Source organism: Pyrus communis, chromosome 10 (assembly GCF_041283825.1).
Source record: "Pyrus communis isolate YQ-2024b chromosome 10, ASM4128382v1, whole genome shotgun sequence".
Lineage (NCBI taxonomy): Eukaryota > Viridiplantae > Streptophyta > Magnoliopsida > Rosales > Rosaceae > Pyrus > Pyrus communis.
This window is the reverse complement of record NC_142574.1, coordinates 20,168,504-20,185,052: the sequence shown is the minus strand read 5'-3', so window position 1 is coordinate 20,185,052 and position 16,549 is coordinate 20,168,504. Positions and strand designations below refer to the sequence as shown.

Below are 16,549 nucleotides of genomic sequence, written 5' to 3'. Positions count from 1 at the left end.
TAATTAAACAAGTGTGTGTAAGAAACTAAATAAGATGTATGTTAATCATGTTCCTATATCTTTATCCTATTACAAATAGATTAAAATTTAGAATTTTACAATTTATCATAGATAGTATTATTAGTCATAATAAATCAGTATGGAGTAATTTTATTTGATTTTTGACTATACAAAATTGATAACAAAAAGGATTGATGTGTAAATTTTTGTATGTGAATACAATTTTCTTTATAAAAGTGAAAGCTAAGTTCAAGTAAATTGCGGAGAATCGAGCTTTAGTAAAAAAATGGCTAGTCTATTCATAATTTTCGACTCCTTATTAAGAATAACCCATTTTATTGAAATAGGTTTGATCCATGAGTTTAGGATTATTATTACTTTTTGTTATTATTTCTTCTTCTACATGCTTTAAACCCGATTCATAACTTTTTCTTATAATCAACCCATGTCACATACTAACTGTATTATGTTTTTGTACATTTTACCCTATATTATGTAGGTGAGTTTATGTTAAATTTAGTACTTTGTTGGAAGCTATTAGAAAGATTGAAAATTAAGAAAAGAATAGATGGAAAATTAAAAAAAAAAAAAATAACAGTAGGGTGCAAATTGACTAATTTTGAGAGTTGAGGGGGGAAATTGGCCAAATTAAAGTTCAGGGGGGAATTGACTAATTATGAGAGTTGAGGGGGAAAATTGGCCAAAATTAAAGTTCAGGGGGGAAATTGGCCAATGGTCACAAGTTCAGGGGAGAAATTGATAATATACCCTTTTAAAAAACCTATTTTGTGTAATGCCGATCAAACTTCGTAAATCCCTGTCAAAATTTAAAAACGCACGTACAGAGAAGAAAACCATGGCGTCTCTGCCTCCACAAATACGGCGCCGTTTTCTCAGCACCACCACAACCAATGTCTGAAGGAAATGGGCCGTGAAGAAGGTGACGAAGTCCAATTTTTCCGAGTCCCTGGAGGAGTTCAAGAACCACCTGTCTAGTTCCGACTTCGTGGCCGTCTCGCTGCAGAAAACGGGGTCGTATCGTGCGCCGTGGCACCGCCCCCAGCCCTTCGACACCGTCGACACGTCGTATTTCAAGGCCAAGTACGCCGCCGAGCGGTTCCAGCTTCTCCAGTTCGCCGCCTGCCCTTTCACTCTCAGAGCCTCTAAGCTCACCCCTCACCCGTCCGTACACTCTTACTATACCTATACATACACATATAAATTTACATATATATATATGTATATGTATAATAATGTGACTCGGTGATGTGAGTTTGATGATTTTGGTGCAGATACAACTTTGTATTGTTCCCAAGGGATGAATTGAAGATGGGGATGCCAACTTATAGCTTTTCAGTTCAAACATCGCATTTGACTTCCATGGCGGAAGAAGGTTTTGATTTCAATGCCTGCATATATAATGGTAAGCCTTCCCTGTGAAGTTTTGGTGTTAATCACTCCCCAGTTTCTAATTTTGTGGAATATGATTTTACCCAAGTTAACATTTTTACAAAAACTAGAGAAGAAATTACTGAAGTTAAGAAATTTGTCTCGATGAATTGGGGAAACTGTACAATTTGGGACTTTGCAAGTCTGTAACTTTGATGTTGTTTTGAGATTTTGTGTTTTTGTAATGAGACAGGTATCTCGTATTTGTCTAGAGCACAGGAATCTGCAGCTAAAGTTCGGATAGGGAATCCGGCCGCCATCAGCTATGTAACGAACACTTCTTCGACCCATACCATTGCTGATACAGTTTTCGTTGAAAGAATTAAATCGCGAGTTAAGCATTGGAAAACTGCATTTGAAAGCACAAAGAAAGATGGTAAGGACAGAAAAAGGTTCTAGATTCTATTTACATCCGTTACCAATGTGTTTCCTCTTTTCATTTTGCAGATGCTCTGTTGAGTTCCTTAAGAAAAATTGTAATGCGAAGTGAAATGTACGGAACAAGACCTTGCATGGATCTAGATGTTTGTAGTGAACGTCAAGTGCAGCTTACACTGGAGGTATGTTGATCCTTTGTTCTTTTTAATCCTTTTTTTCTGGTGCTGCCATGCCGGTATATTTAATTAGAATTTTATCCCATTCAGTGTTTTTTTTTCATTGGTTACAGATGTTGAAAGAGTTCTCTGATGACCTTGTTCCTTTAATAATCCCGGCAAAGGGCGGAGGAACTCAGGCTGTTCGTGTTGTTTTGACAAGTTCTAAAGAGGACAAGGAATTGTTTGAGGTAGTGACATGATTTTCAAGTCTTGCTGTTTTGCATCATCAGGCTTTTTATAAAACATTTGGTTTGAATGTGTGCTTACAGAGAGAGCTTCAAAACCTCGAGGAGGAACAGAACAAGAGAGTTCGTGGATTTCGAGAGGTGATCGATTTGATTTCTGCTTCACAGAAACCTGTTGTCTCCCACAATTCCCTTAATGGTGTATCTCTATTTAATAAATATCTGTAAGCTTTAATGCCCTTGACTTGGCCTCTGTTCTTTTCTAGTTTCTCAACTTATAGTTTAATTTTGCTTTGTGCAGATTTCACAGTTATTCATTCAGAGTTTCTCTCTCCCCTGCCGATTAATGTAGATGAGTTTGTGGGTTCCTTGCGCTCGGTTTTCCCCCACATACTTGATATCAGCCATCTGATGAAGAATATTGGCCCTCTAAGGACGATTACCAATATTCATGCAGCTATTTCATACTTGAATGATCATTACTTTGCACCCATTGATATGGAAATTTCGCCTCAAGGTATGTCAATACCCTTAGTTTTCACGTAACACACAGACACAGTCGGATAGAGTGCAGTAATCCCATGTTTGTTGCTCTTGTGGGTTTACTTGGTTCTCTAGTGAATTTCTTGTGTCAAATCATTGCTTCGAAGATATTTTGACCTAATTTTTGTGAGATTGGTTTCCATCATGCCCTCTTTACTTCAGAGCAAACCTAACTTATTTTGAGTTATTATCTACAGAAAATGAAGGCAACATTCATAATCTTTGTGTTGTAAAGATGTGCTACTTTTTTGCAAAGCTCTGCTCCATTCTGAAAATTTCCAAAAATGCTATGGTATCTGACAATGCACTGTTGGATCCAGCCCTCGAAGAGTACAAATATATTTCCGGCCCCCAAGAATCAACCAATGAGGATGTCAGAGTCTGGACAAAGAATATGAGAAAGGTCAGCTGTGAAGATTTAGTATTCTTATGGGGATTCAGAAGTGGGATGACTGCGGGGATGCTCAAGAGCTTGTTGCACAAGTCACATGCCGTCTTCTCTGAAGAATTTGATGTTCGGTTAGTGGATAAGAGCTGTGCCATTGTTGTTTTCTGGGAACCCTCTTTATCCCAAACTTTTCTGGATGCCGTGAGCAGTGAAGAGATTTGTGGTTCTTTAAGGGAGATCATTTCGGAGGGCCTAAGAGCGTCGAATTATGAAACTTACAAGAGAGTCTGCAGGTTAGGCTTATGGGAGGCAGATTTAGCAGAGTCCATGGACAAAGCCTTGGAAGACTCGGACTGCCTTATGGAAGCTACATATTCTAAAGACATTTATTGGTCTAGCGACTTTACGATTAATTTTGATGACTTGTAATATGTAAAACTCCATATGTTAGAAATGAGATCAGTTTTGTTCTAAAACTCGTTGTTGAACAATCGAGAATTGTTGTCGTGCTATCCCAAAAACGGAGAGCAATCAGGCATTGCCCTCGATTATGGAGGTTATCTGAACAAAACCTTTTCTTTTAGGTAATTGTATAACACATGATGCATAGCAATGACCAGTACAGCAGAATCGAAAACCAAAAATTGCTGTCCTTGTAATTTCTTCTAGTTTGCTTGCTTCAAGCGCATCCTAAATGTTCATTTAGCAACTCCAGGAGGAGAGGATCTTACAACTTTCAACTTTTTCTACCAAAGTGTTTCCAAAAGTGCTTTCAATCCATTCTAAAAGCACTTCCAAATTAGTCTTCTCCTGTACTCGAGGCATTCCATCAGACATCTTAAGGTCAAAATTTAATATCAGAGACAAAGTTGAACATGAGATTAGTAAAAAGAAAAGACGGATATTGGCGTCGTTTGATATATAATAGGACTGTCATCTGGCGTGCCCAAATTCAAATTCAAATTCACATTGTTCAGAGAAACATGCATACATACATAACAGATCTTTGTACCAAACTATCAAAACCCACATTCAGTTTCTGCCGGCAAGTCCTCTTATCTTATCTGCCAAACCTGTTTCCCGGATAAATCAAGGGTCCAAGTAGAATATCATTGACAGTAGCAGGTGCAACAATCATCTTCTCGAGCACAGGTGAACTTGAAAGCAAAAACCTGATGAAATCTAGTTCAGCTTCGACACCATAGATGTCGGTTATTTTCACAAGTCGCAGTTTGGTCAATAAGCAATTCTGGTTGTTGTCTAACCCATAGTTCACATCTCCCACAAGGGCCACAACAGCCTGATCTTCTTTATTGGCCTACACAAGTGTATCATCAGATACTACAATTTCTAGAGTAAGAGTTGGGTCGACGTTCTTAATTCAACACCAGGATATGCATGCATCAACAGAATAAAATTAAACTCACCCGAATTTCAAGCTCGTGTAGAGCAGGGAAGCTTCTCAGAAGACAGAAAGTAGTTAAAACATTGAAGCTTATGTGTATAGACAGAAAGTTCAGGTCTCGGCGCGGTTAAGGAAGCTTTCCTGGTAAGACTCCGACAGCTAAATACTGGTGCATAAAGGTTCAGAAAACAGAAGATTGAAAGTATAAGGTCAAATTCTGATTGCCAGAAAATCTGATTACTGACTGAAAACTATGAACCACAAAATCCATTACCTTTAATAAGTAATTTTCAATATGAAGCCTTCGAATACAAGGCAGATGAACAAAAAATTTGAGCAAATTGTTGGAACTTCCATGTCTTTGGTCATTTGCAACTCTTAACATTCGAAGTCGAGCAAATGCCAGCATCACTTGGTAAGTTGCTAATTTTGTCCAACTCCATTGACATTTTTGAACGGGACTTAGGCGGTTCTCTTTCCATTTGAGATATTCTAGAAATTAAAGCAAAATAAAAAATGGAAAATCAAATTTGAAAGTAAGAGATCTTAGATTCGATTCTAACCAAAGGCAAATTTAAATCATATTATTGCTAGCTCTTTATTGTAGATAATATCATTTTTTCAAGAAAAAAAATATACTTCTAATATAAAAAATAAAAAAATCTCTTTTCCCACCCTCACGTTCTCCCTCACTCACTTCCTCTCTCCTCTCATTTTAAAAATAAATAAATAAAATGTTCACATACAATTTGTATGGACATAAATTGACCTTCATACAATAGGCAGGAATTCCAACAAATTTCCACCTCTATAAATTGACCTTCCTGCCTATTGTATGAAGGTCAATTTATAGAGGTGGAAATTTGGCATGTGTGAGTTTGGTATATTTGGTTCAATTTTTTTTTTAAATTAAAAATCAAACTGAAATTACAAATTAGCTCAATATCGTTTTTGCAATTGGTTAAAAAGAAACATGATTATTTTAGTTTTTTTTTCTTTTTAAATTCGCTCAAGTTTGATTTAGTTTTTTTTCATTTTTTGTTTTAGTTTTATTAACCTAGAAATTGGACAGAAAATAATTTAAAAAATATAATGAATACGGCTTTCTACATATTTTGGTAATAGCTGATGTGAAATCCTGTTCCTGAATTTCACTATTGTAAACTACGTATTTGTATTAACGAGATTTTATATTATTTTCGAGAATTTATATTAAATTTTATTAAATTTAGATTTTAATTAAACTAATTACGAAGTTTGAATTTTGGTCAATAGTCATTAAAAATCTATGGACTGTACGAGGTCACACTAAGTATAATTGGATAGAGCTCGATCCTACGAGCGTGTAGGCGAAAACCGTTCGCGAATCGAAGTTGAAACGAATAAATTAGAGACCTTTTAGTTGTTTAAATAAATAAAATTAAAATTAAAATTAAAATTAGAAGTTGGCAGATGGTAGTAGGAGAGAGGGGAAAAGAGAGAGTTGCGGGAGAGAAAAGGAGGGAGAGTGACCAATCAGGGGGGAAATGAAGGAGAAGAAGGAGAAGAGAATGAAGGAACCAGATCCCCTCTTCAACCCGCCGACCCGACCTGGCCATATCCTTTTATTCTGGCCACCGTTGACGAAGAGACTGGTGTCATGTCAATCCTTACTTCGAACCCAGTCGATCCCTCCTTCAATTTCACCCAAAAACTAACGTGATTTGGCCTCGTTTCACCATGAACAACGTTGGTGCTGCCGGCGTTCCTTGGCGGCGATCCGCCGTTTCTGAAACCAACTCCATCGACCACCACCCCCAATAGACTCTTCTCAATCTTAGGAACAAGATCCATGCTTAGTGTCAGAGTACATTTTGTGGTCGAATCGAGAACACCCAATTCTAGGGTTTTCGACGGATCGAGGCCAATTTTAGGTGTTTCCCGGCCAAATTGAACTTCGGCCCAAGTATGAAAGTTCTTCCCCTTGAACAACTCTACATTTTTGTAAAATTTGGTAATTTTTGGAGTTAGTCGGAAAATTAGGTTTCTATTCGCTGAAAAGTGCCGCATGCGGCGACGTGTGGCCAGTGGGCCAACTTTGTCTTTCTAGGCTAAATTCGATACCCCAAATCCATATGTGACATCCAATTGATGAAATCTCATCGTTTGAACATATTTTCGTTAAAGGCCGCCACTTGATCCTCTATTAATTGACGATTTGACCGTTAGATCGTTACCGAACTTTAATATGTTATTATACGTAATATTTGAGGACCTTAGGAACTTACGGATTGGAAATCCGGTGGACGGTTCTCCCTGATTAATCTACTAGGGTTGATTTTGATCAAAACGTTCTTAATCGTTCTTGAATACTAAAATTAGTATTACTAGAGACTAAGTAGGGCATAGTGAGCCTATATCAGTTAGTGAGCTATCCCAGGTAAAATGTACCTCAGTTTTAAGTATATGGGATGCCTTATTGTGATATAGAGGTGTATTTTTCTTCTTGATAATATGAATGACATGTATGGTAACTCGTAGGTAATATATACCTCAGTTTACGTGTATGGGACACCTTATTGTGATATAGATGTGTATTTATCTTCTTGATAATATGAATGACATGTATGGTAACTATTATGACCATGTGAGCCTAGAATCCTATTAGAAGTATTCCGTGAAACTTGTATGCTTATGTGACATGTTAGTTCGTGGTCATGAGAAATTGATAGTGCAAGCGATTACGTTACAAATCATAGGGGTTGAGATAGGGGTAAGGAGGTTGTGTGTTGATTTAACTACACCATGTAGCAATGGTACATGGACGATCCTGCTTGGTATATCCGCGATAGGGGACCATACGTATTTCTGTGGTGATCATGCTTGGTATATTCGCGATGGGTGATCACTGCTTACGTTATTAGACTATGCATATGGTTATGCTTGGTTTATCCACAATGGGGGACCATACGCATTCTAGGAGTGATCATGCTTGGTATATCCGCGATGGGTGATCACTACCTAGAGCTATAAGATATAATCCTGCTTGGTATATCCGCGATGGGGTATGTTAAGGGTCAACATGCTTGGTATATGCGCAACGGGTGATCACTGCCTACGTTATTAGACTATGCATATGGTTCTGCTTGGTTTATTCATAATAAGGGACCATACACATTCTAGGAGTGATCATACTTGGTATATCCGTGATGGGTGATCATTACCTAGAGTTAGGATGTGGTCATGCTTGGTATATTTGCGATAGGGGACCATACGTATTTCAGGGGTGATCATGCTTGGTATATCTGCAACAGATGATCAATGCATATATGATTATATTATGCCTATGGTTATGCTTGGTATATTTTCAATGGGGGACCATACGCATTCTAGGAGTGATCATGTTTGGTATATCCGCGATGAGTGATCACTACCTAGAGTTATAGGATATAGTTATGCTTCTTATATCCGCGATGGGGGCTGTTAGGGGTGACCATGCTTGGTATATCCGCCATGGATGATCACTGCCTACGTCATTAGACTATGCATATGGTTCTGCTTGGTTTATCCGCAATGAAGGACCATACGCATTCTAGGAGTAATCATGCTTAGTATATATGTGATGCGTGATCACTACCTAGAGTTAGGATGTGGTCCTGTTTGGTATATCCGCAATAGGGGACCATACGTATTTCAGGGGTGATCATGCTTGGTATATCCTCAATGGGTGATCACTGACTGCACGATTAGATTATGCCTATGGTTCTACTTGGTATATTCGCAATGGGAGACCATACACATTCTAGGGGTGATGAGGATTAGTTGTACTTAGTACATTTCGATAGGCAACCATATTTTAGTTGGATTCCGTTAAGTGGTCCATAATCCCTACTCTTGCTCATTTCCTTAAGGTTAGTTTGACCTTAGATTCAAGTGAATATGAATTACTCACAGTAGACGTTGTGTTTATAAATTAGATTTATAATGTTAATACTTGGAATCTAGGTAAGGAATTATGTAGAATTCCTTTATTAAATTTCATGAATTGATATGTGATCTTATTGATTGATTAACATAGTTAAATGTTAATATCATGCATCTTTGATTCTTGGGATTGATTAATTGGAGTGATTGTGGAATGATGTTGGATATGATTGTTATTACTATAATCGATTCGTTGACCAAAGTGAAAGAATAATATTGTGTTCATTGGTTGTTCTTTAAGATGTTGCATGCTATAACTTGCCGTTTTATGTTGAAACATAGTGATTTATAAGATGGATGAAATGGAAATCCTGATTGTCATGTGAGTTTGTATGTAGCCCTAAATCTATTAATTCATGCTTGTCAGGTCCCAATAATTGATTAAGGAATATTATGCCTTCTTGTCAGAACCCACTGGGATAAATGTCTGAGTTTAGTGAATAGTGAACTACGAATGGCTTGATTCCTTCTTAAGGTACGTAGGCTGTCTAACGCTAAGGTTAGATGCAGCCATGAAATAAAAGAAAATGAATGCATGGTTAAATCATTGATTGTGTTTTGGTCTTACCTCGGAGGCGAGACATGATAGATAAACAGGAATGTGGTGATGTCACGTGTCAATCTTGATCGTATGTCGAAAACAGGGCATGACAGCTGACTTGGAATTGGTTTGAAAAATATAATAATCTCGGCCTAAAAATTTAATCCAGCACCGTTGTTGTAGTAGAATAGTTGTTTTTGGATTAAAGCCTAAATTTTTTGGTTAAAAATTTTAAGTTTTTACTGAAAAGTTGAAAGATGGTCTTAGTAAAATGCAAAAGAGAAAATTACCACAAGTTTATGTGTGTGACAAAATGCTAGTATTATTGAATGGAACTATTAGTGTCACTCTAAAAATCTCATTTGACACTCCTCACAAATGTATTTTTCTTTCTAAATATAACAAGTTTGGAGTACTAAATAAGAATTTTTGAGTGCTAATAACAATTTCCTTACTGAAATTCCACAAGATTTGTACATAGAGGAGTGCAAAATGACACACTTCTCCCTATGTTTCATATTTTGGTGTTATTTTCCTCTTTTTCCATTTTTTGGTGGAGTATTCTATTTTTCTCCATACTGCGGTCATCACGATCCACAGCCTAATTGTTCCCGAACCTGATACAAAACAATGGCGATGGCGAGCCTTCAGAGACTCCGTCACTACCAAATCCTCCACCGCCTCCCTTCCCTCTCCCTAATCTCCAGATCCTCCGCCTCCTCCACCTCCCCATCCTCCTCCACCCACTCTGCCAAAGTTTCTGACCGAATCGTCAAGCTCTTCGCGATCGACGTCGACGGCCGCAAGCGCGAGGTCGTGGGCCTATCGGGCCACACTCTCCTCAAGGCCCTGGCCCAGGGCGGCCTTATCGAACCGGCTTCCCACCGGCTCGAGGATATCGACGCCTGCTCCGCCGAGTGCGAAGTCAACATCGCCCAGGAATGGTTCGACAAGCTCCCGCCGCGGTCCTACGACGAGGAGTACGTGCTGAAGAGGAATTCGAGGGCTAGGGTTCTCAACAAGCACTCCAGGCTGGGATGCCAGGTCGTCCTCACTCCGGAGCTTCAAGGTATGGTGGTTGCTGTCCCTGAGCCCAAACCCTGGGACATTCCATAAGCTTAGGGTAGTGAAATTCCAGGGATCTTACTCTGTTTTTGGATATAATAATGCGATTTTCTGGCTCCGCGGCAATTTTGTGGAACCAGTTGTTTAATGTTGTGGGTGTAATGCTTTGGATTTCTGTGTATGAATTGAGAAAATTGTTGCTCAATTTCATGATTTGAATATGTAGGAATGTTGAATTGCTTATTGTGGTTTCTGCCTGTCGTAATCTAAGTGCTTTTATCAGTGTCTGATTTCGTCGGTGATTATTGACAAAATGTAGGAGAATGAAGTAAAGTTCTTGAGCCATAGATTTGGGGATCAGAAGTGCTTATTCAATTCTTCCATTTAGTAATATGAGGGTAGTGTTTCTGAAGTAGGAGCAAATCAAGGAAATAAAGCATAGATTGTGATTTGAATGGAGTATGAATGTGGATCTCAGTTCGTAGGCGCAGCTTGAGAAATAATCTTAGATTTTGACTTAAATTAGCTGGATTGGGGATCTTTAGTTCGTAAAAGCTGTCTTGTTGTAGCTTATGTGAGCGAAGAGTGGTAGCTAAGTTTACTTGACTTGAGTGCAGCATAACCTCTGTAAATTGTGGAATTCTATGGAATGTCACATAAGGGTAATATAATTCAACAAGCGTACGAAGGAGGTTCGTGAGTTTAGATTTTTACCTAATATTAGTTACAGTATCAATGATGATGAACTTTAAAAGCTTGGTGATAGGCTAGTGCTAATGTTCATGGGGCGTTTGTTTTGCGATGGCTATGGTTGCTTGAGCTGGTGATAGGGCTGAATCATAAAGGCTTATGTGAATTTGAGATTAGTGTAGCTGTGTAAGAAACTAAGTAACAGACTGGTTTATGTTTAAAACCTGCTTCTATGAACTTCTTTGTTCCGCGCACTGTTCGGCAAAGTTTTGTTCCGTTACATGTGGTTGTTATGGTGACTTTGGTTACCCGTACTTTTACACTTGAAATGTTTTGTTCTGTTGTGATTATTTGCCAGCATCTAGTGGAGCTTACTTGAGATATTATACGAGCTTTGTTCTTTGTGTACTGGGTAGTGGAGATAACGAAACATCTCTCCAAACTTTTTCTTTCCAGCTTGCTGGAAGAATAAGGGATAGGTACCTTGCAGGACAGGGAACCATGAGAAGATCAGTTTAAGTGACGAGCTCTTCGGGAAGCACATATACCCTGTAATTTGGATTCTGTTTGAAGATGAACATGGTTGAATGGTGAATTATTGTGGTTGGAGGATGTGATGGTGCAGTGCTCTCACCTCTTCTCCAGAACCATACAAACTATAACAAAAGAGGCCAGAAGAGATAGTTGTAATAGTGACTACTTAGTTTGAGTCCCCTTTTTTTGCGTTATGTAATGTTTTGCTTCCTGGTTTGCATGATCTAGTGGTGCCTTGATGGGTTCTTTCACATATATAAAAAGGAAAAATCTGGCAGTGCCTTCTAAACTAGGCTTTAAGCCGATGTGAGAGGAAGAAATAGACATAACTACCAAATTATTTCGAAAAATGACTCACGTGCGTTGCATGTGAATATTTACCAAAACATTGAACGAAACTACATATGGATATGACAGTCCCTCTTTTTTATTGCATATCCGACCATTCAATGGTGAGTGTATCAAGTAAATGCATATACTGTAGTATGTAGCTAGGTCCAAACATATAAAGTTTTCAAAGTAAGGAGTTTCAAACCCAAATTGAAAATCAATGTGGCAATTTGGACCACAATCAATAGTTGAAACGAGGTAATTGAATTTTTCCCTCAATAAAAAAAATTATTCCTGTTTATTTCGAATGGTTATCGTTAGGGGTGGAAAAAATTCCCAAAAATCCCAAACCGAACCGAAAAAATCCCAATCCCAAACCAAAAATTTCCCAAACCGAACCGAAATTTTCGGGATGCTATCCCGAACTGATCCCAAAATTTCGGTATGGGATTCGGGATTGGCTTCTCAATATTTCGGGAATCCCATACCGAACCGAAAATATATAATGTTAATTATTATATATATATATATATATATTTATACATATATATATTATTCATTTATAATTGATGCTAGTGGTTTCTAATTCATGCTCTGCAACCTAGAATGTCCTGCACCTTGCATATTTTTCATGTTCTGTTTGATATTCATGTGGATTTTATTATTGCTGCTACCATGGCTGATGATTTCAGAAGACTTGATTCTTTTGTCTCTCAACAGATTGCAAAAAGGGTTTAATTAATTTGAATTTTGACTATGATAAAAACAGTCAGACATGCCAGTGTTCAATTAAATGGTAGTGTGAATGAAATGAAATTCCTAGTTCATGAATGTGTTCTTGAATTATATATTTGAAGAACAATTCATAATTTCATATTTCAATTTGGGATTCCCGATTTGTCCCAAAATCCCGAAAATATTTCGGGATTCCCGAAATTTGGGATTCCCGAAAATTTAGTTTGGGATTAGTCTTCAAATTCCCGTCCCAAAAAATTTTGGTTTGGGATTCAGGATACTAGTTTTGGTATGGTATCCCATACCGAACCACCCCTAGTTATCGTGGGTCTTGTTGTACGAGAAGTACTTTCATTCAGCTATTGTTGTAGTATCTCAAGTTAATCAGTTATGGCTAAAAATTAACACATTATAACAAGTGATTAATTTGTAATACCATCACATTAGCACCGCCGTGGGTAACTTTTGTCAGTCTTGATACAGAGCCCAACCTTGAACCAATGGTCCGAGATCACTAGTTCTAAGTCTATAGGCCTGCGCCTCATGAGCTAAAGATAACCCCAGTGCCTGCTGATGTTCTATTATATACTTCGACATCAGAGATAGCAGTATGTATCGTCGTCCGCACCAAAATTAGAAACGTTGCAGAATCCAAATGGTCTGTAGCTCTCTCCTGAATCTGACTTGCTCCTCATTCTTCGGGCCCCTTTACTACTCTCACATCTTTATTCTTTGTCTATTTTCCCCCATTTTTCATTTATAAAATTTTGATAAATAAGTATTAAGCAAACGTTATGTTGATTATCTTTTTGTATGAAGTAATCTTCTATTTGTTTTATTCAAATGAAATAACATGGCCATTCTAAACAGTGTTTAAAAATCACTTTTTATTTGTATTCTGGTGCAACGGGCCTTGGTTGATTCCGATCAGAGATCTGGGCCTGATGCTTAGCGCTTAACCTGTTCATTTTTTCAAGGAGTTGCAAGATAAAGGGGTTATGAGTGGAGTCAGGCACCATTGGAACTCTCTTTCATAAGTTTCCATCATTTCTTAAAAGTAGGGAAGCTTGTTCAATGTATTGGTTCTTGAGATGTGCCTGTTAAAAGACCCCCGAGTCTCCTATATATACCCCTTTGTTCCTCCAAAGTTTGTTATTCCTTTTCTGGATTAGGGGTTGCCCTGGGTTGTGATAGACGATCGAGTTCTTTGATGATTGGGTCATTGATCCTTGAGCCTATATGGATAGGTTTTTCTCGACGCTACCTTAAGAAGTCTCAACAATCATAGTAAACGGCTCTCGATCGATCATTCCATTCCTTTTGCAAGGAGATGTCTTCCTTCTCTTGCTTTGGTATGAAGTAGCTGGGTTGAGAAAAGTCTTATGTTTATCAATATCTTGGTGAGAAGGTCCTTCCTCATTAAGAATGCCCATGTTAGAGACATATGGACCTTCGTGTTGGTGGGTACCCATGTCATGATCCACAGTCACGGGGACGATAGGCAAATGAGACTAAGTCTGTCTAGCCTTGTGGAGCATCTCGAAGAATTTCTCATATTGTTCTTGGAGAATCTAATTCCTGATCATCATTTTGTTGTTCTGAGCTTCAAACTCTTCGACTTTAGTTTGAAGAGCAACCTTTTTCCTTTCCCTCCTTTGTTGCCTTGAGCTAGGCATGAGGGGTGTCCTTCTGTGTGTTGTGGCTTCCTTCACTCCCCATGTTGGAGAAGGGTGCCTAATCGAAGGATAGTGTACAAACGATGGAAACCAGCTTGACGAAGCTTGTGAGAGTAAGAATAAGTGTCGTTCCCACAAACGGCACCAAATGTTGATGCACAAAATCAGTGTGTCTTTGGACAACGTAAAATGTTAAGTTTAGGACCTTCGCAATGTTGCTCCAGTCACCTAGTGAGGATAATATGTAGAAAGATAGAGATAAGGAAGCAAACACAAGATGTATGTGGTTCACCCTAAGTTGGGCTACGTCCATGAGGGTAGAAGAGTTCTTATTAATAATGTAGAGTTTACATAACACAATGGTTTAAGCATAATCATCATTAGTGAGTTCTAATAATGATTTAAGTACAATAATAACATTAGGAATTAATTGTAGGATAATAGTCTCATTTTATAGTTGAGAAGAGTCTCTCGCTTTTGCTCGCAGTTAATGTGGGACTCTAGGAGCTTTATTCTGATGTTGACACGTGTCACATTGTGATTGGCCTCCTTGTTGGAGAGAAACTCTTGTGCTTCAACATGGATGCCTCAACACGAATCTTATCCTACAGTGGGTAGAATGTATGAAGTTGACCGGTACTCGGTAGTTTCGAGATTGGTAAAGTATGGTACGAATAAACCTTATTACATATGCATCCTTTATCGCTACAAACTAGCCTAACTCACATCATTCTCTATCATTGTAAATTAGTTTAACTCACGTCTACACATCCGCTTTAATTGCAAATTAGCCCAAGTTGACATGCCCCGATCCCGATATGAATGGCACGTGTTGGCTGACACCCGAGGGTGATGAAGCCATTTTAAACATGCATATAAATAAAATACGTAATTAGAAAGAAATATGCCAATGCAAAACCATGTTCAGAGCATACAACTAATTAAGAATAATATGAAAGAATTAATATAAAATGATACGAACAAAGGAGTGGATTCTACTATGAAAAGACTCGAAGATACCTATGTGGAGGTGTCCTGACGCCGGGATTGAATACCTTGATTCTAACTCCTGAGGGGGTGCAAAACAAAAGGTGAGTGGACCAAAGTTTACAATAATAATACTAATACTAAGAAAACCATTTTCTTTATGAACGTACTAACCTCCTGTTTTGAAAACACATATATAATACTACATATTAGGTTTTCTGAAAACTCTAGCATGCCATGAAAAACATTCGTAAAACATGTACATGGAAAACAATGCTCAATAAAGGTAATATAGTCGCTTGAAGGCAAATTTGTAAATCTCATCAATGATATACTCAACTAGGGGTGTCATAGTGGCCCAAAGGCATAACCATTACCAAAGGTGAGCTATATGACATTGGGGTAAGCCAGTGAAGAAATCATGGTCCATCACCCGAAGGTGAAGCTATATGACTCTAGGTTACGCCAGAGAAGAAACATATACATATAACATAACACACTGATACTAGCCCTGGGCTCGTGAAGCTGGGAGTATGTCATAAATATCAACAACTATGTCCTATGGCCATAGACGTCTACATACCTGTATTGTGTGGATGTGTTGTATGATAACCCACTAGATAAGCAACAAAAACATATCTCAAAAACTCATATCAAATCACCGGAGCTCAAAAGCTCAAAACATCACCTCATAAATCCATGATAATTCATATTTGTAAATCCATAGAATTTCATATATGAAAATTCCATAATTCATAACCTTTAGTAAAACGTAAATTCGATAAATCATAAATATTTCGTAAAAGAAATTCAAATAAATCATAAATCCTCTGTAAACCATAAGTATAGAAATCCGTAAAACATAATATAAAACATATTCAATTCATGAAATATTAAATGCATGCAAGCCTAATAATTTATAAAAACATGCAATTTAAGGAGTCCACTCACAAATATTTTGTTGTCTGGGAGCCGCTCGAACTAGGGAGGATGAGATCACTTCCAACCGATGCACCTAAACACAACTAGAGACCATTTAATAAACTCTACTAAAATGTTAGAATTTGGAAAAACGGATGGTGGATTCGGATTCGCCACGTCGAAAAACCCAAGGAGGGACCTTGGGTTCCCCCACGTGCCGCCGCACATGTCGCCATGAGAACAGTGGCCCAAAAGGTCACGCGCCACCGTATGTGGCGGTTTCCAGTGAATGAAAACCCAATTTTCCTACCAACTCGAAAAATTACAATATTTTACAGGAATGTAGAGCTCATCAAGGGGAAGAACTTTTATACCTAGGTCGAAGTCCAATTTGATCGGGAAACACCTGAAAATCACCTCAATCCGTCAGAAACCCTAGAAATGGGTGTTCTTCCATTCATAAAATCCGTAGCTCCACCACCCCCAAACTTGTTTGGGCTTTGTTCTTGACCTTAAGATGAGTTGAATGAGGGTGGTGGCT

The 16,549-nt window shown here is 38.1% G+C and overlaps 1 protein-coding gene across 1 annotated transcript; it reads left to right on the top strand.

Annotated features, from left to right (window-relative positions):
* Positions 1 to 770: 770 nt before the first annotated feature.
* Positions 771 to 3,637, top strand: LOC137730069 (poly(A)-specific ribonuclease PARN-like). Its single transcript, XM_068469137.2, has 8 exons — positions 771 to 1,182; positions 1,293 to 1,423; positions 1,643 to 1,825; positions 1,897 to 2,009; positions 2,117 to 2,233; positions 2,315 to 2,429; positions 2,532 to 2,747; positions 2,971 to 3,637. Exons 2-8 carry the CDS (start codon positions 1,330 to 1,332, stop codon positions 3,588 to 3,590), a joined length of 1,458 nt encoding a protein of 485 aa, XP_068325238.2. The 5' UTR covers positions 771 to 1,182; positions 1,293 to 1,329; the 3' UTR covers positions 3,591 to 3,637.
* Positions 3,638 to 16,549: the final 12,912 nt, after the last annotated feature.

What these genes read in the sequence shown, in the direction of transcription:
- LOC137730069 (XM_068469137.2), top strand. Translation starts at nt 1,330, where the DNA reads ATGGGGATGCCAACTTATAGCTTTTCAGTTCAAACATCGCATTTGACT. An exon ending in CAATGCCTGCATATATAATG is followed by an intron (nt 1,424 to 1,642) that starts GTAAGCCTTCCC and finishes GTAATGAGACAG; the next exon opens with GTATCTCGTATTTGTCTAGA. An exon ending in CTCCCACAATTCCCTTAATG is followed by an intron (nt 2,430 to 2,531) that starts GTGTATCTCTAT and finishes TGCTTTGTGCAG; the next exon opens with ATTTCACAGTTATTCATTCA.